We start from the raw sequence: 25,240 nt of genomic DNA, 5'->3' as shown, positions 1-25,240 counted from the left end.
AATGAAATGATGTAAGGAATTATTTATATAATATTCAGTTTGCTGTACAAGTTTGGCCTTATCATGTGGTATCATCCACGTAGGGTTATGTGACAGACCCCTCGTCACCTCTGTCACATGATATTTTATTCATTTTTCAGCAGTAATCATGTGACTATTGGCGAAGTGCCAATATTCAACTTTACGCGCTTTAACCAATCAAAAGGAAGGCTACAAAATCTGGGTCTAGGCCCACGTGAGTCATGTGACGGAAAACCTGTAATGGCGGACGATGGCACTGCTACAGAAGATATTACCTAGTAAAAGAAACAGATGTAGTGCCTTTGAACGATGGACTTCGTCAGACACGAACACAGAGTAAGTTCATATATATTAAGTTAAAGTAATTCGGTTAATATTATCGAATTGAATTCAAAATTAGCAAAGAAATTGCCCAACAAGTGCTGTTGTTTTGGTTTTGTGACCTGACGACGTTTTCGGATTTCATTTATTTTATTGTAACATGTTTTATGTCGTGTTCTAAATGTTCATGTCTTGTCGATAAGATTGGATTTTGTTAAAATAACTAATTTAAACAAGTTCTGATTTCACAGATTAGTGTTAATCTTTATTGGGTCAGAAGAAACTTTATTGATGATATAATAGACAGGTGATCAACATGTGACTATGACAAGCAAGGTTCGAGAAAATGTAAACAACGCGTCACACGTGTAGTAACGGATGTTATAAAAGTTTCAAATGAATTAAAGGTAATTGTCTTTTAACTAGAAGTATTATGAATAGGGTGAAGGAAAGACATGTTTTGGTTCTTTGTTGGGTTATAAACCAGAGAAAGTCAATGTCTGTCATATTTCAGGATAATATATTTATTATCACATTTTCACCAAAAAAAAATATAAAAAATATTAACTTACACTTGTTTACCAATTAAGCAAGATGGAACATAAGAAAGAAGTAATCAAAAGTGCTGAATTAACTTCTGCTTCTACTGCCGATTAAGTGTCCTAATTCGTCGTACCGAATATTATGACACTGCCATAGGTGAATATTGGGAAAGTTTCTAGTTAACAGATATACCCTGTATTTCCCAAGCAATTTCTTGTGTTTGATCATGAATGCATGCACGCTGGTTTTTTGACATCGAGACACTGCAAATGATGAAACTGGTCTGCCATATATATATATCCAATACCTGTTTTGATAACAGCAGCAGGAGCCCCAATAACAAAGAGCTATACAGACCAAAATACCTTGGCAAAATGAAGTCATCATTACTGTTGCCTACATTTTTCATCCATTACTGTGGTCTTGGAGGTTTTGATACCTTTTGACACCATTTCTTGGGAATGGATAAACTAGATAAGATGTGTTGCTACAATTCAATTGACATGAAAAAGAATGTTGAACTTGACCTGTTGTTTCTGAAAACAGTAACATAAAATCAATATCTGAAAAACACTTGCTAACTTTTTGTTCCATGGGGTAGATTCTGCATGCTCAAAATTAAAACATACATAAAATGTGTGTATATACCCCTAGAAACAAAACAACCCTTTAAAATGACATATTTTGAGTTGTTCTTTCAGGTGAAATCATTACATCTTAAAAATAAATTAGCAAACTCACTGGTTGAAAATAACATTTTTTTTCCAGCAATGCATTTAAACCAACAGATATGCTCTTTAGTTCAGCAGCATAGATCATCATGGTCAGTGGTTGGATGGATGCATGTTAACATGTTACATAGCTATGTTAATCTGGGGTACCTTGTAAGGCCCGTTCGGTTCCTGGTGTCTAGGAAAATTAAAGTACATTGGTACACAGGGAGAAGTACCCATGGCAAGCTGTTTAAGTGCTGCAGCATAATATTTAATTAGTTAAGCAACGTTGAGCATGCATGGATTTGTCGGTGTGAGCTCACATGTTAGACTTTATTTAATCCTAAGTATTAGATACTAGAGTAGTGACTATAAAGAGTAGATCAGGCTTTAATTATTGAAAGTCTGGTCACAAGTAAGTTGTTCTCCAAGCTAAGGATGTGTTGATAAAATGTTACTTTGGGATGTAAATAAAAATAAGAAACTAACTCACTACCAATAGTTTAATAGGACCGACTGTACTGTGTTACAACAACTAATAAGCATAGTGTTTGATATTATTTAGACATAAACAGTCTAACATGTAACATGTAAGTATGCAAGTATGTTTGCGAATGTGTATTTTACCTTTTGGCTGCTATATTTTCATATGCAGGTACGTCTATACTACCAATCTCCACAACAAGGGTCAACAGACGTATATCACAATCATGCATGTTTTGATTGCCAAAAAATGTAATGTTACTCAACCTAATGTCTACCCTATTCAAACAATTATGCCCCTTGCCCATTGCTTTCCTTTCCAAAACAGCAAATGATCTTCATGCAACCATATTTACTTAGATCACCTAAAATGTATTGCACAAACCTCCATTTTATCAATTATAATCTTTCCCTCCAAATTTCATTTCTACATAATTCAAGTTTTAAAACAAAATATCGAACCAATTCTTAGGGATTCTGTCATAATTTTACTCTAATTGCAGAGTTGCCACTGAAAAATGAAGAAATATTGATTTGAATGTGCAATTATTAATTGTATGTAATTTTCAATGTATGGCTTCCTCAAAAGGAAGTAATTCTTTCTTTTTACATGGTTATTGTTGACATTTTACACTGATTTATTTTTGTAGCAGTCTTTAACATTTTTAATGCTTTGAGAAATTTATGATGATTTTGCAGTGTGAATAATCTTTAAGTCATTTTCAACAGTCTCATTGAGTCATATGAGTAATTTAACTTTCTTGCTAGTCATGATTTCAATGATTTTCAAAGTCAGGATTGTCATGTATGGTAAATATGATATACCATTGAATGATAATGCATGAAATACCATATTGATGTAAGCGCAACTCTGAACCTTGCTTGAGTTCATGATCAGCTACTGCTGCACAAATACAGGCACAAAGATCCTATCCCACCAACATTGTATATTCTCTTGTGTAATTTAAAAAGACATTTTTGCTTCAATTTATATACAATTTTTTTTCTTTAATTTGTTTTTGTAATGTATTAAATTTGCTTTCATCAGTGTATATTTCCCACAGTAAAAATTAAATATCCAATTAATGTTGCAAATTTTAGTTCCATTTCATTTAGATTTTCCATTGGATTTGTTTGTATATTATCTGACCATGATATATATTATTAACTGATTTTTAGATGTAATTGTTTTTCTCATTATTTTGTTTAAAAATCAGACTTGTAACAAATTCAAGTTTGCGCTTCAGGTTTCTACATTGAAGGTCAAGTTCATTTACTGTTTTTAGAAACTTTGTCATTGCTCTAGCAACTTCATTACTTAACGGGCTTTCCCGAAACTTCATACAAATGTTTGGTAAGACAATGCCTTGAGGAGGGCTGCGTTTTGGGTTTCTATGTTAAAGGTCAAGGTTACTATTTTTAGAAAAACTGTCATTGCTCTATCGACTTCATTCCTGGTTACTGCGTTAAAGGTCAAGTTCACTTTTACCATTACCGGTATATGAAAAATCGTCGTCGCTTTATCAAGTTCATTCCTCAACAGAATAAAAATGTAATATTCATCGAAGAATGCAGTCGCTAGAGCAGATATACTGTTTACATCATTGAATTTTCTTTTCATTTCCTCATACATATGTCACATATAGGGATTTGTATCATTTGCGATGCCTTGTTTGATTATGCTTATTTTATGTAAAAATTTGTTAAATTCTGTTTAAGGTAATATTCTCATAAATATGTGGGTTTTTTTAGGTGGAAGACACCAAAATTTGACCCAGATCAGATTCGACTGGTGATTTATGCAGATAATGAAAGAGATAGAACCTTACTGTTTGACTCCAAGGCTGTCAAAAGGAATGTTGAGCCTCGGGTCAGTATTGCTGTTAAATCAAGATTTAGTGGCTTTTGATAATCAAACGATGTGATAATTAACCGTATATATATATATGTTAATGCAAGACCAAAATATCTTCCTTTTTTGTTGCTGTTATTAAAAATGCTTGGGCATGTAGGTAAACATTTATGTAGGTTTATTGACATTATTTTTTCACTGTAAAATTTAGTTCTTCTTAATTACTGCCAAAAATTAAAGATGAGAGTTAATTTGTCATTTGTGTATACCAATGAAGATTGAATTATAGCTGCAAAAATCTAGATCAGACAAATATGTGTGTTTATTTACATAAGTTTGTTTTTTTTTCATCTTTTTTCTGTATAGTTGAATTTTACAATTATGTTCATGTGTTTTTTCTTTACTTGCAGCAAAAATGCTGTCATGGCCTAAGAAGATTTGTTTCACCCAAAACGAAATTATGTGTACCGAGCGAACAGGTGTGTGGAGGACGGCAGTCATCAAAATTCCTGGTAAGGATTTCCTTTGATGACCTTGTCTTTTTAGGAACATTAAATATTCAAGCATATAGTCAATGCATCACACATCTAAAAATAAGTTCAAATTTATAAAACAGAGTTAAAATGATGATATTACTTGTTATTCATTTGAAAACTTGTTGGTTATCACCAAAGTGGGTTTAACAGAATTAAAATGAAAATCTGTATTGAATCATGCATGCCATATCAGCCCTCGAACAATATCAGATTTGAGGCTGAAGTCCTTAGGCTGATGTTTGGTCCTAGATACAGATTTAAGATTTTGCAATGGAATATTTTCTATTTAATAATCCCCTTTTTTTTTTTTTTTTTGGCAGCGTGGGTGCTAATGTTGTGCAAATTCTTTTCATTTTGTAGTTCACCAAGCCAGGATCAGATGTACAGAGTCTGGAGGAGATCATGTTTGGCAGTGTTGGAATGGCATACACTGGGTCCTCCCTCAAAGTCCATTTGACTAAGTGAGTTTTGGAATGGTGTATACATTAGTCCCCTCTCAAAGTTTACTGTTGGAATGGCATAAATAGGTCCCCACTGAAAGTAATTTTCACTAAATGAGTACTGTAATAGCATGTACAATGTCTTCAAAGTTTATTTTGTTGAGTTGGATTGACATTACAGGGTCCTTCCTCCAAGTCTATTTGACTGTAATTAGTGATGCTGAGTAAGTGATTTAATCCTCTGCCAGTGTTTGTTGGATCCATTTGACTGTAGTTAGTGATGCTGTGTAAGTGATTTAATCCTTTACCAGTGTTTGTTGGATCCATTTGACTGTAGTTAGTGATGCTGTGTAAGTGATTTAATCCTTTACCAGTGTTTGTTGGATCCATTTGACTGTAACTAGTGAGGCTGAGTAAGAGATTTAATCCTCTACCAGTGTTTGTTGGATCCATTTGACTGAAATTAGTGATGCTGAGTAAGTGATTTAATCCTTACCAGTGTTTGTTGGATCCATTTGACTGAAATTAGTGATGCTGAGTAAGTGATTTAATCCTCTGCCAGTGTTTGTTGGATCCATTTGACTGTAACTAGTGAGGCTGAGTAAGAGATTTAATCCTCTACCAGTGTTTGTTGGATCCATTTGACTGTAACTAGTGATGCTGAGTAAGTGATTTAATCCTTACCAGTGTTTGTTGGATCCATTTGACTGTAGTTAGTGATGCTGTGTAAGTGATTTAATCCTCTACCAGGGTTTGTTGGATCCATTTGACTGTAACTAGTGATGCTGAGTGATTTAATCCTCTACCAGCGTTTGTTGGATCCATTTGACTGTAATTAGCGATGCTGAGTAAGTGATTTAATCCTCTACCAGTGTTTGTCGGATCCATTTGACTGTAATTAGTGATGATGAGTAAGTGATTTTATCCTCTACCAGTGTTTGTTGGATCCATTTGACTGAAATTAGTGATGCTGAGTAAGTGATTTAATCCTTACCAGTGTTTGTTGGATCCATTTGACTGTAATTAGCGATGCTGAGTAAGTGATTTAATCCTCTACCAGTGTTTGTCGGATCCATTTGACTGTAATTAGTGATGCTATGTAAGTGATTTAATCCTCTACCAGTGTTTGCTGGATCCATTTGACTGTAACTAGTGATGCTGAGTGATTTAATCCTCTACCAGCGTTTGTTGGATCCATTTGACTGTAATTAGCGATGCTGAGTAAGTGATTTAATCCTCTACCAGTGTTTGTCGGATCCATTTGACTGTAATTAGTGATGATGAGTAAGTGATTTTATCCTCTACCAGTGTTTGTTGGATCCATTTGACTGAAATTAGTGATGCTGAGTAAGTGATTTAATCCTTACCAGTGTTTGTTGGATCCATTTGACTGAAATTAGTGATGCTGAGTAAGTGATTTAATCCTTACCAGTGTTTGTTGGATCCATTTGACTGTAATTAGTGATGCTGAGTAGGTGATTTAATCCTCTACCAGTGTTTGTTGGATCCATTTGACTGAAATTAGTGATGCTGAGTAAGTGATTTAATCCTTACCAGTGTTTGTTGGATCCATTTGACTGTAATTAGTGATGCTATGTAAGTGATTTAATCCTCTACCAGTGTTTGCTGGATCCATTTGACTGTAACTAGTGATGCTGAGTAAGTGATTTAATCCTTACCAGTGTTTGTTGGATCCATTTGACTGTAATGAGTGATGCTGTGTAAGTGATTTAATCCTCTACCAGTGTTTGTCGGATCCATTTGACTGTAATTAGTGATGCTATGTAAGTGATTTAATCCTCTACCAGTGTTTGCTGGATCCATTTGACTGTAACTAGTGATGCTGAGTAAGTGATTTAATCCTTACCAGTGTTTGTTGGATCCATTTGACTGAAATTAGTGATGCTGAGTAAGTGATTTAATCCTCTACCAGTGTTTGTTGGATCCATTTGTTTGACGTATAGTTATGACTGTCTGGCAAGTAACTCTGACATGTACAATGTTATGAAATCTTTTTCATTGTTTTATTATTATTTTGTTTATTTTTTTCAAGGTCTCCTCCTCAATTGATGCTGACAAAGGTATTTGTGCCTGAAGCACCAAAAAGAGAATCATCGGGAAGGTATGTGTCCTCAACTTAAACAGCAGAAAATATATGAAATGCTATACATTAAACCCTGACTTTGTTTTCAATTTTACTCATTGTTCAATGGGTACTGGAAGAACTGCACTGTTGGTTTCCTTATACATTAATGAAAAGGATTTTATAACTTATGTGTTTGTCAATATTAGTATTGTGTTTGTTGATGTTACTTTTGTGTCTGTTGATGTTACTATTGTGTTTGTTGATGTTACTTTTGTGTCTGTTGATGTTACTATTGTGCCTGTTGATGTTACTATTGTGTCTGTTGATGTTACTATTGTGCCTGTTGATGTTACTATTGTGTCTGTTGATGTTACTATTGTGCCTGTTGATGTTACTATTGTGTCTGTTGATGTTACTATTGTGTTTGTTGATGTTACTATTGTGTCTATTGATGTTACTATTGAGTCTGTTGATGTTACTATTGAGTCTGTTGATGTTACTATTGTGTCTGTTGATGTTACTATTGTGTTGGTTGATGTTACTATTGTGTCTATTGATGTTACTGTTGAGTCTGTTGATGTTACTATTGAGTCTGTTGATGTTACTTTTGTGTCTGTTGATGTTACTATTGTGCCTGTTGATGTTTCTATTGTGACTGTTGATGTTACTATTGTGCCTGTTGATGTTACTATTGCGACTGTTGATGTTACTATTGTGTCTGTTGATGTTACTTTTGTGACTTTGATGTTACTATTGTGTCTGTTGATGTTACTATTCTGTCTGTTGATGTTACTATTGTGTCTGTTGATGTTTCTATTGTGTCTGTTGATGTTACTATTGTGTCTGTTGATGTTCCTTTTGTGCCTTTGATGTTACTATTGTGTCTGTTGATGTTTCTATTGTGTCTGTTGATGTTACTATTGTGTCTGTTTATGTTACTATTGTGTCTGTTGATGTTACAATTGTGTTTGTTTATGTTTCTATTGTGTCTGTTGATGTTACTATTGTGTCTGTTTATGTTACTATTGTGTCTGTTGATGTTACAATTGTGTTTGTTGATGTTTCTATTGTGTCTGTTGATGTTACGTGACTGTTGATGTTACTATTGTGACTGTTGATGTTACTATTGTGACTGTTGATGTTACTATGGTGCCTGTTGATGTTACTATTGTGCCTGTTGATGTCGCTTTTGTGCCTGTGGATGTTACTATTGTGTCTGTTGATGTTACTATTCTGTCTGTTGATGTTACTATTGTGTCTGTTGATGTTTCTTTTGTGCCTTTGATGTTACTATTGTGTCTGTTGATGTTTCTATTGTGTCTGTTGATGTTACGTGACTGTTGATGTTACTATTGTGACTGTTGATGTTACTATTGTGCCTGTTGATGTTACTATTGTGCCTGTTGATGTTACTATTGTGTCTGTTGTTGTTACTTTTGTGTTTGTTGATGTTACTATTGTGTCTGTTGATGTTACAATTGTGTTTGTTGATGTTTCTATTGTGTCTGTGGATGTTACTATTGTGTTTGTTGGTGTTACTATTGTGTCTGTTGATGTTACTATTGTCTCTGTTGATGTTACTATTGTGTCTGTTGATGTTACTTTTGTGTTTGTTGCTGTTACTATTGTGTCTGTTGATGTTACTATTGTGGCTGTTGATGTTACTATTGTGTCTGTTGATGTTACAATTGTGTTTGTTGATGTTTCTATTGTGTCTGTGGATGTTACTATTGTGTTTGTTGATGTTACTATTGTTTCTATTGATGTTACTATTGAGTCTGTTGATGTTACTATTGAGTCTGTTGATGTTACTTTTGTGTCTGTTGATGTTACTATTGTGTTTGTTGGTGTTAATATTGTGTCTGTTGATGTTACTATTGTGTCTGTTTATGTTACTATTGTGTCTGTTGATGTTACTATTGGGTCTGTTGATGTTACTATTGTGTCTGTTGATGTTCCTATTGTGTCTGTTGATGTTACTATTGTGTCTGGTGATGTTACTATTGTGTTTGTTGATGTTACTATTGTTTCTATTGATGTTACTATTGAGTCTGTTGATGTTACTATTGTGTCTGTTGATGTTACTATTGTGTCTGTTGATGTTACAATTGTGTTTGTTGATGTTTCTATTGTGTCTGTTGATGTTACTATTGTGTTTGTTGGTGTTACTATTGTGTCTGTTGATGTTACTATTGTGTCTGTTGATGTTACTATTGTGTCTGTTGATGTTACTATTGTGCCTGTTGATGTTACTATTGTGCCTGTTGATGTCACTTTTGTGCCTGTGGATGTTACTATTGTGTCTGTTGATGTTACTATTGTGTCTGTTGATGTTACTATTGTGCCTGTTGATGTTATTATTGTGCCTGTTGATGTTACTATTGTGTGTTGTCATGAGCTGGATTCTGCCTCCCTGAGTTTTCATTCTATGTAAACAATTTATTTATATATATGTTATTGTATTTGCAGTGAACTGGATTCTGACTCCCTCAGCCTTCAAAGTCACTCAGATCCCTCTGAACCTAAACCTATATCTTGTGCTGATAGAAATGGAGGCTATTTGGGTAAGATATAGATATCATACCTGTTTTTATTATACAAGTTCTCTGTAAATGTATATATGGTTTGAGATTCAGGATAAGAGTCGGTAAAACAAATTATGAGTTCCCTATCTGTATGTTTTCCCTCACACTTACGTTTCTGGGGATTGTCTCAAAATGTGCAAATCTGAAATTTCTTAAATTTTACTTGACACTGCACTGCGATATGTTAATCTGCAATAGGAGGTAAACAAGTTCTTTAGGCCATGGTCAATGTCACTGTTAAAATAAGAATATTGAGAGATATTATATTAAAAATTTATGTTATTGCCCTTTCTGACCTGCTATTATTCATTTTAGTGGAAAATGGTATTAGATGAATTCTGCGATATTGCTAGGATCCAGATATTAGGAATGCCTGTCTGTCAAGGTCACTATCTGTCTCTTCTGATTGGCCGAGATATCTACAGCTATAACTTTGTTGGTATTGTTTTGTTTACACTTAACGGTAATTGGTACATTATCATGTTGGATAAGGACATCTCTAGTTCCTATAATCCACCACCATGGCTTTTGATCAGCAGAGACCTTTGGGCAATACATTTTGTTCTGTTGGTCTGGCTTTGTTCATACTAGGTGTTAGACAGTCGGGGTCAGGTGGGGGGCGGAGGGGGGAATGGTTGTTGACCAGTCAGTCAAGATCCTAGTTTGATCAACATTTTAGACTTACATCTATTTTTATGCCCCCGCCATAAAATGGGGGGGCATATAGTGTTGCCCATGACCGTTCCGTCCCGTCCTGTGGCGTCGCGTCTCGTCCCATCCATGAGCAGGGGGGGACAGACATTTTCTAGTTTTAACTTGATATATATTATGTTTGTACTTGCAGCGGAAAGTGTTCCGATGGATGTGCCCCTGCCATCTCACTCTAAACGAGCAAGCTTTGATATCATTGACGAAGACAGTGGTTTGGCATCACGTAAGTTTTCTTCAAATGGCTTCAGAAGTTAGTAGAATATGAAACACACAGTGTTACAAACCTGCAGTATAATCATATACCTGTGTAACAAATACAAAGATCATATCAAATAAGGAACTGATCACAATTCAAAAAGGGACAAATGAATTACAAGAGGATTTCCTCTTTTGGTGTTTCAGTAACCTCCAGTGGTAGTTTTCATACCCCATTCCCATCGCCTGGAAGTAATGCTAGTAGTTACAGCAGCAGCTACAACAGCCTGCACCGACGTTGGATGAGGGTTCAGTATACGTCCCTAGAGAGTGGACTGAAGAAACGAAACTCACAGGACAATTTGGTAGCACATGAGGTAAGCCAAGACAGCAGCTTACCGATAATTTACTCTGCATATAACATTTCATTACATTTCCGCAAACGAAAAATTTCAGTGCCTTGGTTTACATTGGAAAGATATTAACCTTGTCCAAAATGAAATATAGTTACAAGTGTAATATATTTAATAAGATCTGAGAAACATGCTAATTTGATGTATGATTCTGAATTCTGACTTTGTTTTCAGCAGAGTTTTTCATCATGCACAACATCTTCAACAACTAACAAGAAGCAGTCAAAAATTGCCTTGGGTATCTTGTTTGGACTAGAAGAAGACAAGGATTGTTCCGGAGTCAACAGGTAATACAAGTGAACACTGACCATGATAAACGTCCTTCAATTCAATGTTGGTTATACTGCTGATGAGAATTATCAACGTTCAGTTTAATGTTCTTGGAATGTTCTTGAAATGCTTATGCACGTTGGCTGGAATATCATAAATCTTGATTAAATTTGAAAATAGAAGCTGTCCTTAATATATTTCTTTAATTAAAACCCAATAGTAAAAACATTTCTGCTTTGTGTATGTTGTTTCTCATGTATGCAGTTGTGTGTCGTATACAAGAAACTGATTTGTTCTTGAATAAACGCAGCTGTTTGATGTCCATAAATTTAGCCAATTTATTTGTGATATTGTATACAAGAAATTGACTAATTGACAAATTATAGCTGCTATATGTCCTTAACTTTTGCCAATTTGTAGGTGTTTTGAGAATTTCTTCTTCTCCCACATTACGCTATTCGAGGGCCACCTGGACAAACTGAAAGCTGGTGTGAGCCACGCCTACTACAATAGGAAGCAGTTTGTACACATTGTCATGGAGGTGAGCTGGCATAGCATATTTTACTGCTCGGATCACCTAATGTAGAAAAGGACCGATTCAAAATGTTAATATTTGATTACTTGATTCAAATGTACACCTTTGCTTCAGAAATCATGAAAATAACCTCATATAAAAATGTGCTGTAAAACTTTGTAATACTGCCCTCAGTTTGTACAACACTGAAAGAGCTGGTAAGGAAAAAACGAAAAGTAACCTTGAAGTATGTTTGTGACAAAGTAAGGTGATGAAGTATGTTTGTGACAAAGTAAGGTGATGAATAAAAGAGGGGCATTATAATATGGTTGGACGGTATGCAGTTTACCTATCTAATATATGAAATACATCAGTTAGGAATTACGCATAATTATAATGTGATGAAATGAGTTATTTGACAGATTTAATTTTCATTTAAGATAGATTTTTTCAGATGTCTAGTCCATCCCTAACCATTATCAATAATGGTTTTTGATATAGTTTTGGTATTGTGTGCATGTCTATAGTTAAGTTTTGATATTTCACTTCATTTCAGGCTTTGGAAAACTTTCGTAGAGATGTTCAGGACTTGTACACAACACCACGTCTATCTGAGCCAGTGTGGCTGAACATGATGTCTCACAGTAGCTACAGATATGTCATGTGTGAAAAGTTCATGAAACAGTTTATGTTCCTCGTCTCTAAATATGATAACAAGAGCACAAATTTGTGAGTTATAGCAAAATGTATTATTGATGTATACTTTTCAGAAAAGAAATAATAAACATCATGAATTTCATTGATTAAAATCAGGTTAAGCATTAAAAAAATATTTTAAAGAAAGAAATAGAAATGGTTAACTTAATTCAAGGTCACTGAAATGTGACAAAAATAATGGAAAGTGTTTTGTTCAAGTTAAAAAAATTCTAGTTGAAAATGAAAAAAAGTTGAAAAATTACTGGTAGGTGTTAAAATTAATATGGTCACTGGAAAAATGATTTTACCAAATATATTATGTGTTACAGTTTTATGAGCACCTTGGTAACGGCAGTTCTCACTCATCACCTGGCCTGGGTTCCTACAGTTACACCAGCTGGTGGTACCTCTATCAGGACCTACCTACACAACCACACACCAAACTGGGTAGGCAACTCCTCGCCATGTTGTCAGAACTTGCTTTAGTGTATTTAAAAGTGTGTTAAAAAGAAATAATTGATGGTGTTACCATTTCATATAAGGGTCCTAAGTCCTTATTTTAGTATCATAAGATGTGTGCTAATGAGTAATAGTTTATGATGTAAAAGTTCTCTTAGCATTGCCATAAAAACATTGGCCTGTAGAAGTAATACAGCTATTCCTAAATAGGTTTAAAATTTGATTAAATTATTTTCCTAAGAAAAAAGCATTAACTTACCTTCCCCTTTTAATTATTTTGAATACAGGTGGACACATTTGCTAAAACACATCCTTACAATCCTCTGTGGGCTCAACTTGGGTAAGTGTCACATTTAGTAGTTAAAAAATTCTGTAATCATAAAAAACCTGTATACAATTTGCTTGTCTTTATGTGAACTTGAAATATAAATATTATATATAATTCAAATGAACTCTATTCTTTCTAAACTGTTAAAAATCAGTTTGCAGTGTTTGCAATAAGAAGTGTCTTTTAAAAAGAGATCAGTTGCCCTTTTATGATACAATGGTTATTGATGATTCTTTAGGAACTAAATGGTCTGTTATGTTGATTTGACACAGCCTTTACTATGAAGGTCATTGACTCTAGTTCACAATGATACATTTGGGCCTTTGTTACAGTGACCTGTATGGAGCTATTGGATTCCCTCTGAAGTTGGCAAGGACAGTGGTAGTGGGCAAAAAAGCTGATCTAGTGAAAAAAATACTGTACATTCTCACATACTTTATTCGATGTAGTGATGTTCATGAAAACGATGAGTTGGGATCATTAAAATCCTGCCTCGATGATCTGACTTTTGAGATGGAAAGTGAAAGACAGGATATAACACCCATCTTAGAAAAACAACCAGATTTCTTTTTACCTGTAAGAGAGGAAAATTCAGGAAGTAGGATTAGGCAAGGGGAGACAAACTTTGGTAAAGAAAGAGAAGAAGCAGCTTTGAGTTCGCCTAGAATAAGAGAAGGAAATCATGACAAATCATGTAGACAAAGGTCAGAATGTTCTAAGGATGGAGAAAAGAAAAAGAGTGGATCTACATCATCTTGTGATAGAGAGAAGCATCAGAATCCATGTGATAGTGGTAAAGTAAAGCTATTGTGTTCCCCTAAAGGATGTGTTCGACAGATTAGTGTGGAAACGGAGTTAAGAAGGATTAGTAAGGAATATGAAGATATTATTCCAAAAACAATAAAAAGTGTTCAAAAAAATGATCTCCACTTACGTCTGTCCGATGACAGCTCACTGACTGACGAGGGTTACCATTCAATTCTTCAACCAGACCATGGGTACTCCTCCCTTCAGAGGCCGTGTAGTTTGTCAGTGTCTCAGATAGTGGAAACTGTGCCTGTAGAAAATATCAAGAATGTTTCCAGATCTGCGGAGATTCTCAGTAGTGACTTTATAGAAATCCCTACCCCTAACCCAGTGAAACCCCAGGCATTGTCACCGTCCAGTTCATGTAGTGTGTCCAGACTCTCACAGAAACTCTTAGAAGAAGAGGAATCCTCCTCCAGAAAGGATGTGACAGAGATGCCTACTGCCAAAGTCTCAGATATAAGGACGAGGTATCTTGAAGAAGGAAGTAATAGCATGTTTGATGAATATTTTACAGACCCCAGTATTGAAACTAAAACTATAGATAATCTAGATGCTAAGGATAGGATTATTAGTTTCCCACTTGTTAAGTCGGAATCCATCAGAAGCTCTACAGACAGTATTATAAGAGAACTGGCAGGCTGTGCTAATAGTCCCACAGCAGAGCTACAAGGTACTCATGAAAATCGCCTCGGCTCATTTGGTGGAGGAATACGTCCTCGTATCTCATCATTTTCTCGCCAGTATAGCACAGACAGAAATCATATCTCTGGCCGTCCCAACTCCCTTGCACCTGGAAGATGCAGGTAAGTGCAAACGTGTTTAAAATCTGTATTTAAATTAATTTTGGGCACCCATCTGAATCTTTTAAGCGAGATTTTATTTTACTTCAGATTTTTCTCAATATTGAAGGAATTCAATGCAGTAATCCATTTTCCCCAATTCTAACTCTCATAAATTGAGCTTTTGAAGTCTATGTTTTTGAGTTCATGTGGAGATTTGATGCCAAAGCAGAGTAAAATGAGAATATCCAAATGCTGATAGATGGTGAAATGAAATGTGTTATTAAATTGTTTCTATTTTATATAATTCTAAAAAAACACCACTTTAAAAAGGAAAGGGGAAGTATCACAAATTATGAAAAGGGAGAAGGAGAAATCAGATTTGATGCTATATTCACCTGTTTCAGATCTGTCACTCCCACTGAGCTTAGTAGGCGGCGCCACCTCTCCTCTACAAGTAGCTATGATGTAGATTTATCTGATCCTACATCAGGCTGTAAAGAACTGGACATGCCCAAGTAAGTAATGTAACTTGTTTTACAGGATTTTGAGGTACAGTCTCATTGTTATTTGAACATTGTCTGGAAAAATCACTGTTATAACAGTGTTTAAAGAGTAATAGTTATGGTCTTGTAAAATGGCAAGGTTTTATTGATCCAAACAGTGCAAATAGATTCATCACATACTGTATCTGTATTGGAAATTAAAGGTTTTGGTAAAAACAAAAATATTAGGTGCTGAACTGGTAATTCTGTTAACAGCTGAATAAAGAATGTGAAACCACAACCTAAAAATGGTTAACTCGCAGATATTGAAAACATGTCACATACACACAAAATTGTTCCTGATTGGTATTTCGTGTTGACTGCCTCCATGCTGTCTATTCCACAGAATGTTAATCTTAGATGATATTATAACTGACCGTTCCATTGTTGTAACATTTTAAATGATAACCATTCTATTGTTGATGACAGTTTAAATGATAACCATTCCGTTGTTGACGACAGTTTCAATGATAACCATTCTATTGTTGACGACAGTTTAAATGATAACCATTCTATTGTTGACGACAGTTTAAATGATAACCATTCTATTCTTAGTTTAAATGATAGCCATTCTATTGTTGACGACAGTTTAAATGATAACCATTCCATTGTTGACGACAGTTTAAATGATAACCATTCCATTGTTGACGACAGTTTCAATGATAACCATTCCATTGTTGACGACAGTTTAAATGATAACCATTCCATTGTTGACGACAGTTTAAATGATAACCATTCCATTGTTGACGACAGTTTAAGTGATAACCATTCCATTGTTGACGACAGTTTCAATGATAACCATTCTATTGTTGACGACAGTTTAAATGATTACCATTCCATTGTTGACGACAGGTTTAATGATAACCATTCCATTGTTGACGACAGTTTCAGTGGTGAACTCAGCAGCAGCAGTATCAAGGTATTTGACCGCAACTTTGGACGGTCATTGATGGCAGGATACTCTGATCATTACCTTTCCGACTTCGTTTTACATGGCACGTCAGAAAACAGCTTCCATGAGAAGCTTCGTAGTGATCTGGAAGTCGCTGTTCAGGTGTGTATGATTGTTTCAATTAAAAGTTTGTATGACCAGTTGTTGATACATTCATAATACCTTGCAATATCTGATTTTCTTTAGATTAATTGATTGCAGAGCAATTGTATGGGTGTAAAGCATTTAAATACTCCAGGTGAAACTGTCAGTGAGCAGACTAAGGTTTGAATTGGAGTGATAATATAGTTTTAAGGCATTCCTGGTATCACAATGATTGAGTCACAAAACCACACTTGTCATCAGAGGATTTACCAAATTCCAGATTTTGGGGTGTAATAGTAGAAATAAAGAGCCTGGTTACAAGCAACAAATGGGAAATATGATATCATTGAAAAAAACTGCTTGTTAGTGCCTTTGATTTGCTTCTTCTTTATGTTACGGGGGGGGGGGGGGGGGGGGGGNCTCCGTCAATTGTGACGTTTATGCCCTTGGGGGTCCTATTGCAGAGGCGTGAAAAAATGGGGTTATTTACAGTGATTAGTTTGGTTATTTTATGTTATTTTTTGTGCAAGGTATAGATAAAAGATAAAGCTGGGGTATGTTTGATAGTGTGATGAGGGCTTCAAGGGCTGCATAGGGTAAGTGTGCCTTGAAGTCCTCTAGTGTTGTGCATTGTACTGCTGCTATGGGTAGGAGATTCCATTTTGTTATTATGTGTGGAAAGAATGAATATTTGTAGGTGTACTTTGTAGCAAATACGTGTTTGTATGCGTGAGGGTGTGCATGTTTGGTTCGGGGGTCTCCCGGTGTGAGTATATGTGTTGGGTTTATGGCTGCAATTTGGTGTATAATTTTGTGAAAAAGGATAATTCTTGTGTAGCAGCGCCGTGTTTGTAGTGTTGGCAGACAATATTTAACAGTACAGAACACATGCAACACTGTTGTCATACTTGCTGCTTGTGGCCAAAGACAGAAGATGTTTGAAAGTTAAGTTTATCACTGGTGTGAGCTAGCTTAAACCCTGTCTTATGGTATTTAATAGGTGTTTGTGTACAGTGTTATATAACAGACATTTTCTGGCCTAATAATGCAGGTATTAAAACGTATACCCTCTGCACCCTACTGAAACATTAAAAATGGTACATCATAATGACCTATACTGCATTAACTGTCAATCAATAATTCAGTCGCAAAGCCTGAGATGTTGTAACTGGTATAGCTGGTTAAGTAACCTGTTTGAGATTTGATATTTTACACTGGACAGTGCTTAGGGGATAAGAAGGGTGATGTGGGGGGAGTTTGGCAAGGAGATGACTTATACAGGTTTTTATTCATGATCACAGTTCATTGTTTTACATGCAACCATGAGGGATTAAAAAATACAAAGAAAATAAGCATTTTGTAAGACCATGGCTTGTTAAGGGGTATAAAATTAAAAACAAGATAAAAAAACAAAACAATTTTAAGCTTAAGTGATATGTTTTACTTGCAGCATTCTGTATTGGATGAGCCCATAGGTGAAGCAGTGTGTATCATAGCCGACACTGACCAGTGGTAAGTATTTAAGCTTCAATATCTTTGGATTACTGCAACTAAGTCACAGCAACCATATTAAGTTTAAGTCCATATTTGGTTGCAGTACATACAATGTACAGTATCAACTGTAGGGAAACAAAGATTGATTTTGTGGAAACATGAGGATTTGGCCATAGGGTGTTAAGGTTATTTCTTGACAGCTTAACTAGTGACTGTCTCTATATTATTTGAAGATGTTTTTCCAGGTCAGATTGGTTCACACACTGACAACCAATCATACAAATTACTTATCTATACAACTAGATCTGTGTATCTTACCCTTTCAGGTGTGTTAATGTGGCGAGCAGTAGGGATGTTGACAAGCCTTTTGAACCCCTCACCAAGCCTGTGATAGCCTCCCAACTTGTGTGTAATCTCATGGAGGGAGTCCTTCAGCTTTGTAAACTAAAGATGAGTTCAGAATTTGTAAGTGAATATTGCATTAGTACTATATAATAAAATATCACAAGCGTCAAATATTTTTTTACAGGTTAAAGGGGGGAGACTTAAGTTTTCCGAACATAGTTCATTTGCACAAAATCCACTTAATAATGGAGCAGTGATTAACAAGAAACTAATTTATTTTTAAGAATTGTTTGCACATTCATTCTACAATTTCATTGGTATGGAACTGAAAAAGTCATTTGATTTATGTTTTAAGTTAAGTACAACTTTTATGTCCCTGTAAAATAATTGTTGTATGTCCCTGTAAAATAAATAATTGTTGTATGTCCCTGTAAAATAATTGTTGTATGTCCCTGTAAAATAATTGATTATTTTGAGGGACCTCTTATTGTTTCAGATATGAATGTTCCTGTTGTGTAATTATGAAAATGTATCTGTTATATTTTTGCAGTGTCTCATGCATTTAGAAGATAGACTGCAGGAAATTTTCTTCAAGAGCAAAATGTTGGCAGAATATCTGAAGGATGTAAAGAAGTGTAATATCAAAGAACTCACACAGCTTCTAGGGTATGTACCTAGTATGTAAATCACACAGCTGATAGGGTATGTACCTAGTATGTAAATCACACAGCTGATAGGGTATGTACCTAGTATGTAAATCACACAGCTGATAGGGTATGTACCTAGTATGTAAATCACACAGCTGATAGGGTATGTACCTAGTATGTAAATCACACAGCTGATAGGGTATGTACCTAGTATGTAAATCACACAGCTGATAGGGTATGTACCTAGTATGTAAATCACACAGCTGATAGGGTATGTACCTAGTATGTAAATCACACAGCTGATAGGGTATGTACCTAGTATGTAAATCACACAGCTGATAGGGTATGTACCTAGTATGTAAATCACACAGCTGATAGGGTATGTACCTAGTATGTAAATCACACAGCTGATAGGGTATGTACCTAGTATGTAAATCACACAGCTTCTAGGGTATGTACCTAGTATGTAAATCCCACAGCTGATAGGGTATGTACCTAGTATGTAAATCACACAGCTGATAGTGTATGTACCTAGTATGTAAATCACACAGCTTCTAGGGTATGTACCTAGTATGTAAATCACAAAGCTTCTAGGGTATGTACTTAGTATGTAAATCACAAAGTTGTTAGGGTATGTACCTAGTATGTAAATCACACAGCTGATAGGGTATGTACCTAGTATTTAAATCACACAGCTAATAGGCTATGTACCTTGTATTTAAATCACACAGCTGATAGCCTATGTACCTAGTATGTAAATCATACAGCTGATAGTGTATGTATCTAGTATGTAAATCACACAGCTGATAGGTTATGTACCTAGTATGTGAATCACACAACTGATGTGTATGTACCTTGTATTTAAATCACACAGATGATAGGGGATGTACCTAGTATGTGAATCATACAGCTGATAGTGTATGTGCCTAGTATGTAAATCCCACAGCTTCTAGGGTATATACCCAGTATGTAAATCCCACAGCTGATAGTGTATGTATTTAGTATGTAAATCACACAGCTTCTAGGGTATATACCCAGTATGTAAATCCCACAGCTGATAGCCTATGTACCGAGTATGTAAAACATACAGCTGATAGTGTATGTGCCTAGTATGTAAATCCCACAGCTGATAGCCTATGTACCTTGTATGTAAATCACGCAGCTGATAGGCTATGAACCTAGTATGTAAATCGGGGGGCTGATAGTGTATGTATCTAGTATGTAAATCTCACAGCTGATAGGCTGTGTACCTAGTATGTACGTCGCAACGCTGATAGTGTATGTATCTAGTATGTAAATCACAAAGCTGATGTGTATGTAACTTGTATGTAAATCACCCAGCTGATCGGGCATGTACCTAGTATGTGAATCACACAACTGATGTGTATGTACCTTGTATTTAAATCCCACAGCTGATAGTGTATGTGCCTAGTATGTAAATCGGGGGGCTGATAGTGTATGTGCCTAGTATGTAAATCCCACAGCTGATAGTGTATGTATCTAGTATGTAAATGACACAGCTGATGTGTATGTAACTTGTATGTAAATCACCCAGCTGATCGGGCATGTACCTAGTATGTACGTCGCAACGCTGATAGTGTATGTGCCTAGTATGTAAATCACACAGCTGATAGGCTATGTACCTAGTATGTAAATCACACAGCTTCTAGGGTATGTACTTAGTATGTAAATCACACAGCTTCTAGGGTATGTACCCAGTATGTAAATCACACAGCTGATAGGCTATGTACCTAGTATGTAAATCACACAGCTGATGTCACTGAAACTTGGTGCGAAATTTTTGATTCACCTCAAAACTGATACAAATAAGCATCATGTTTAAGTTTGATAGAACAACTATATATATTTTTTCATCTGACACCTTAAAAATTAAACATTGGAGTCTCATACTTACCTATGAATAGCACCTAACTTAAGGTTGTTTATTCCCTTATAAGGAAAGCAAACTTTTAATGACTGATGGACATTATGGTAGCTTCAGATGAATTCTTAGATGCGGATACTGAACTACATGTTTTTCTGTAAAAATGTCATCAAATTAGCTGTGTAACACCGTCAAGATTAAACAATAACGTTGTAGTTATGCACTCTTGTTACATGTAACAACATCTTTATGTTGCAGGTTTGAGCCAGGTGATCTTCCATTACTGGTGGCCATAGCAGGAACCCACTCTCCTCATCTTTCCTTGGGAGTCATCTAGGTCACAGGGGTCACCTAAGTCATAGGTCAGGGGTTATCTAGCTGTCAACGCTCTTTTAGCAAGAGTAAAAATGACTGTCAGTTGAAGATCTTGTTTTTGACTATTTGTAACGTTAAATAAACAGAGCTTTATCAATGAATTCAAGGTCTGTCTGCAGTCACCAGGTCTTGCACTACAAAACCTAGGTCTTTCCAAGGATTTATATTTTGTAACTTCTGAATCTGAATATGTCATGAAAGCTAGTTTTATGGTGCAATACATGTGATACATAAATTCATAGATACATTATGTCATACATTTAATTTTATAGCTACTTATTCATTAGTTGTCAGGGAAAAGGAGAAGCAAAACTAATACAGAAAAAAATCCATATAGCTGCCCAAAATATAAATCAACTATCATCAATTATATTATCCTCTAATTTGCTAGATACCACCTTCATTTAAATAAGTCCTGTTAATAATGTACCAGTATTGCTGACCTTTTCAGGATATGACTCATTATCAGCATAGCATTGTTTTTGCAGCAGTACAAAGAGCGTATACATAAGTTAACTTACAGAGGGAAAGAATGGAAATGATCTCAGATTGATTTGTATTATTGTATGATACCAGATTGTGATATCTTTTGTGTAATTGTATGTGATTGATATGACTGGGTGAAGAGATTCTAGGCTGTCTATAGGATAACCACACTTTGTGGAGAATCAGAATCACATTCTTCACCTGGTGATAAACTGAATAAAGTGGAATCTCATTAATCCAGAAAAGTGAAATTATCAAACATTATTTAATGTATATGTCATTTCCTGTTTTAGTTTTCAATTCCAATTACGGAACAGTTCAGGAACAAATTTTCGGATTAATGAGGTTCAACTGTACAACCTTAAAATACTGTACATGTGTCTATTTTAGTGCTTCCTGCACTGACCCTGAATCTTAGTGAAGTACAGCACTAAAATTCTGTATGTAGCATGCACATGTAATACATTCAAAGAAAATATAATAACCCATATTTATACATATGTGATACTTCCATATGTTTCAATTAGTGGTAAAAAGCTATAAAATGACCAGTCTCCAACATACATTATGATATTGAGAATTCAGTTTGTGGTAACATTTTGGCATAGTAAACAGTTAATGTCGGGGAAGGTTATATTACATCTGGCCACTATATAATACAAATGGATAAGCGGCAGTTCAGTTTCAGACTTTTGGAATGGATATGAGAAAAGAAATTATCCTCTGATATGTTGATGCACGCTAAAGATTGCACAAGTACTGTTCTTTGTTCTCAATTTTGTTTGTTCCAATACAAGTACATGTATGGTAAAGTATTCAGAACCATGTACGGACTAGATATAATGACATATCATATTTATATACATATACAGTATACAGTATGGTAAACAAGCAATATTGTACATATCCAGTGTATTAAACAGTGCTAACTATATAAGTTGTATAGTACAGTAACTAATGTTGTGAAGTACAATTGGTTCTGGTACATGTCCGTTGAGTACAGTCGGTACTGGAACATGTCCGTTGAGTACAGTCGGTACTGGTACATGTCCGGTAGTAGTCGGTACTGGTACATGTCCGTTGAGTACAGTCAGTACTGGTACATGTCCGTTGAGTACAGTCGGTACTGGTACATGGCCGGTAGTAGTCGGTACTGGTACATGTCCGTTGAGTACAGTCAGTACTGGTACATGTCCGTTGAGTACAGTCGGGACTGGTACATGTCTGTTGAGTACAGTCGGTACTGGTCCATGTCCGTTGAGTACAGTCGGTACTGGTACATGTTTGTTGAGTACACTCGGTACTGGTACATGTCCGTTGAGTACAGTCGGTACTGGTACATGGCCGGTAGTAGTCGGTACTGGTACATGTCTGTTGCGTACAGTCGGTACAGGTACATGTCTGTTGAGTACAGTCGGTACTGGTACATGTCTGTTGAGAACAGTCGGTACTGGTACATGTCTGTTGAGAACAGTCGGTACAGGTACATGTCTGTTGAGTACAGTCGGTACTGGTACATGTCCGTTAGTACAGTCTGTACGAGTACATGTCTGTTGAGAACAGTCGGTACTGGTACATGTCTGTTGAGAACAGTCGGTACTGGTACATGTCTGTTGAGAACAGTCGGTTCTGGTACAGGTGGTTATCGTATGGTCTGTACTGTATGTTGCGTGTCAGAATAGCTGGAGCATGTGACTTGGCAGCTAATCTAATTAGATTATAATGACTAGACCGGTACATTTAATTCATGCTTTACATTTTATTGTGATTCTTTATATCCTGGTAGATGTATCATTATAAGCAAAGGAAAACCTTTCTTGTCACAGCATTTTATTCCTTTGGTACCCATATTTCTCATATAGAGAAGTATTATTATTTTTAAATTTTATTATATAATATAAATAATTAAATATTAATTATGAGCTTAACCATGTCTGATATAGAGTTTGTGTGAAGACTATGTCAATGGCCAGTATTATTAGTACTATATGTATTTGTAGTGTTTAATGTGTGTGTTTGTAATTATGTAAGGCATGTTTCTGCAGTGCTGATACATTTACAGTGCCTTCTTTGCTCCCCTAGTACAAGGGAGGTAATCTGATCACTCTGTGTCTATTGTCCAGCCATGAAATTGACATATTTTTAGCTTCTGAGAAATGGTCATCAAAATTTTTGCCCAAATGTTCCATTTTGGGTCTTGACCATATTGTAATGTTGCGTTGATGAGCTGGAATTCCAAAATGACCACCTTGAATTGGTGTAGACATATTCAACTTCTCAAATTCCATCAGGCCTGTACATTGCCTTGACCAAATGGTAATATTTTGTTTGGCCATTTCAGAATCTAGTTGGCTACAGTCCTCTCTTGGCCACGACATTATTAACTTTGTAAGTTCCAGTACACAGACTTGTAATTTTTTCCCGGCCAAATCGACATGCAATTGAATTATTTCCATGTAAGTGAGCCTGTACACCTATCATTTTATTATTAGCTCACCTGGTCCGAAGGACCAAGGTGAGCTTATGCCATACTGTGGCGTCCGTCGTCCGTCCATCAACAATTTCTTTAAACGACTTCTTCTTCTTAACCACTGATTGGAATTCAACTAAATTTGACTGGAAGCATCCCTAGGTAGTGGAGATTCAAAATTGTACAAATAGTGGGGCTGACGGGCAGGGCCAAAAGGGGGCAATTTGGCTATATTGCTACAAACGACTTCTTCTGTAGAACCATGCACTGGATATATTTGACCATATTTGATCAAAAGCATTCATGGGTGGCAGGGATTCAAAATTGTACAAATGGTTTGGCTGACCCCCCAGGGGGCTGAGGGGCGGGGGCAAAAAAGGGTATTTGGCTATATTGCTTTAAGCGACTTCTCTGGAACTAAGTGATGGATATCAACCATATTTGACTGGAAGCATCCCTAGGTGGTGGCAATTCAAAATTGTACAAATGGTGGGGCTGACCCCCCAGGGGGCTTAGGGGCGGGGTCAAAAGGTGGCAATTTGGCTATATTGCTATCAACGACTTCTTCTGTAGAACTATGCCATGGATGTCAATCATATTTGGTCGGAAGCATTCATGGGAGGCAGGGATTCAAAATTGTTCAAATGGTGGGGCTAACCCCCTGGCTAAGGGGTGGGGTCCAACCAGTTTATTACTGGGAAATGGTTGAGATCCCCATCGTATAACCATATATACAATGGATGAGTAAAAGAGAAGAACGCACATTTGCTTCCAGGATGGCCCCACCCTTTGAGACATAGTCCCTGGGTTATAACTTTGAAATGGTTCAGATTCCTACCCCAAAACTATATACATGTATACAATATATGCAAATGTAGTCATGATATTAGAATAGACTCTGGGGTCTGACCAAACCCCCTAGGGACCTAGTTTCTTAGTCACAGCTTGGAAACAGTTGAGATCCCCACCTTATAACCATATATACAATTGCTGAGTATAAAGAGATGAATGCACATAGGCTTCCAGGATGTCCTTGGGGTATGCCCCACCCTTGGAGACTTAACCCCTGGGTCATAACTTTGAAATGGTTAAGATCCCCACCCCAAAACTATATATACAATTGTTGGGCATAAAGAGAGGAATGCAGTCATGATATCAGAATTGATCCTAGAGTCTGGCCACAACCATAGGGACCTAGTTTC

General features: G+C 35.9%; 1 protein-coding gene across 4 annotated transcripts; it reads left to right on the top strand.

Annotated features, from left to right (window-relative positions):
- The first annotated feature begins 243 nt into the window (after positions 1-243).
- Positions 244-22,355, top strand: LOC110463851 (folliculin-interacting protein 2-like). 4 transcript variants are annotated; one of them, XM_021518748.1, is made up of 21 exons: positions 276-357; positions 2,164-2,188; positions 3,834-3,951; positions 4,344-4,445; positions 4,830-4,930; positions 6,963-7,031; positions 9,465-9,559; positions 10,425-10,514; positions 10,694-10,863; positions 11,074-11,186; positions 11,590-11,710; positions 12,240-12,412; positions 12,709-12,826; positions 13,126-13,178; positions 13,499-14,779; positions 15,163-15,273; positions 16,186-16,354; positions 17,787-17,848; positions 18,157-18,295; positions 18,726-18,841; positions 20,966-22,355. In XM_021518748.1, coding segments are annotated over exons 2-21 (3,282 nt in total). In that variant the 5' UTR covers positions 276-357; positions 2,164-2,186; the 3' UTR covers positions 21,045-22,355. The 4 variants fall into 4 exon arrangements, with proteins under 4 accessions (XP_021374422.1, XP_021374423.1, XP_021374421.1 ...); XM_021518747.1 differs by lacking the exon at positions 2,164-2,188 and having other exon boundaries at positions 244-357; XM_021518746.1 differs by lacking the exons at positions 276-357; positions 2,164-2,188 and adding an exon at positions 2,198-2,333 and having other exon boundaries at positions 11,077-11,186.
- Positions 22,356-25,240: the final 2,885 nt, after the last annotated feature.

This window comes from Mizuhopecten yessoensis, unplaced genomic scaffold (assembly GCF_002113885.1).
Source record: "Mizuhopecten yessoensis strain PY_sf001 unplaced genomic scaffold, ASM211388v2 scaffold10937, whole genome shotgun sequence".
Taxonomy (NCBI): domain Eukaryota; kingdom Metazoa; phylum Mollusca; class Bivalvia; order Pectinida; family Pectinidae; genus Mizuhopecten; species Mizuhopecten yessoensis.
The sequence above is the reverse complement of the archived record's forward strand: the minus strand, read 5'-3'. Positions and strand labels throughout refer to the sequence as shown.

What these genes read in the sequence shown, in the direction of transcription:
- LOC110463851 (XM_021518745.1), top strand. Translation starts at nt 2,203, where the DNA reads ATGTTTGCGAATGTGTATTTTACCTTTTGGCTGCTATATTTTCATATG. An exon ending in TGTTTTGATTGCCAAAAAAT is followed by an intron (nt 2,334 to 3,833) that starts GTAATGTTACTC and finishes GGGTTTTTTTAG; the next exon opens with GTGGAAGACACCAAAATTTG. An exon ending in CTTGCACCTGGAAGATGCAG is followed by an intron (nt 14,780 to 15,162) that starts GTAAGTGCAAAC and finishes CACCTGTTTCAG; the next exon opens with ATCTGTCACTCCCACTGAGC.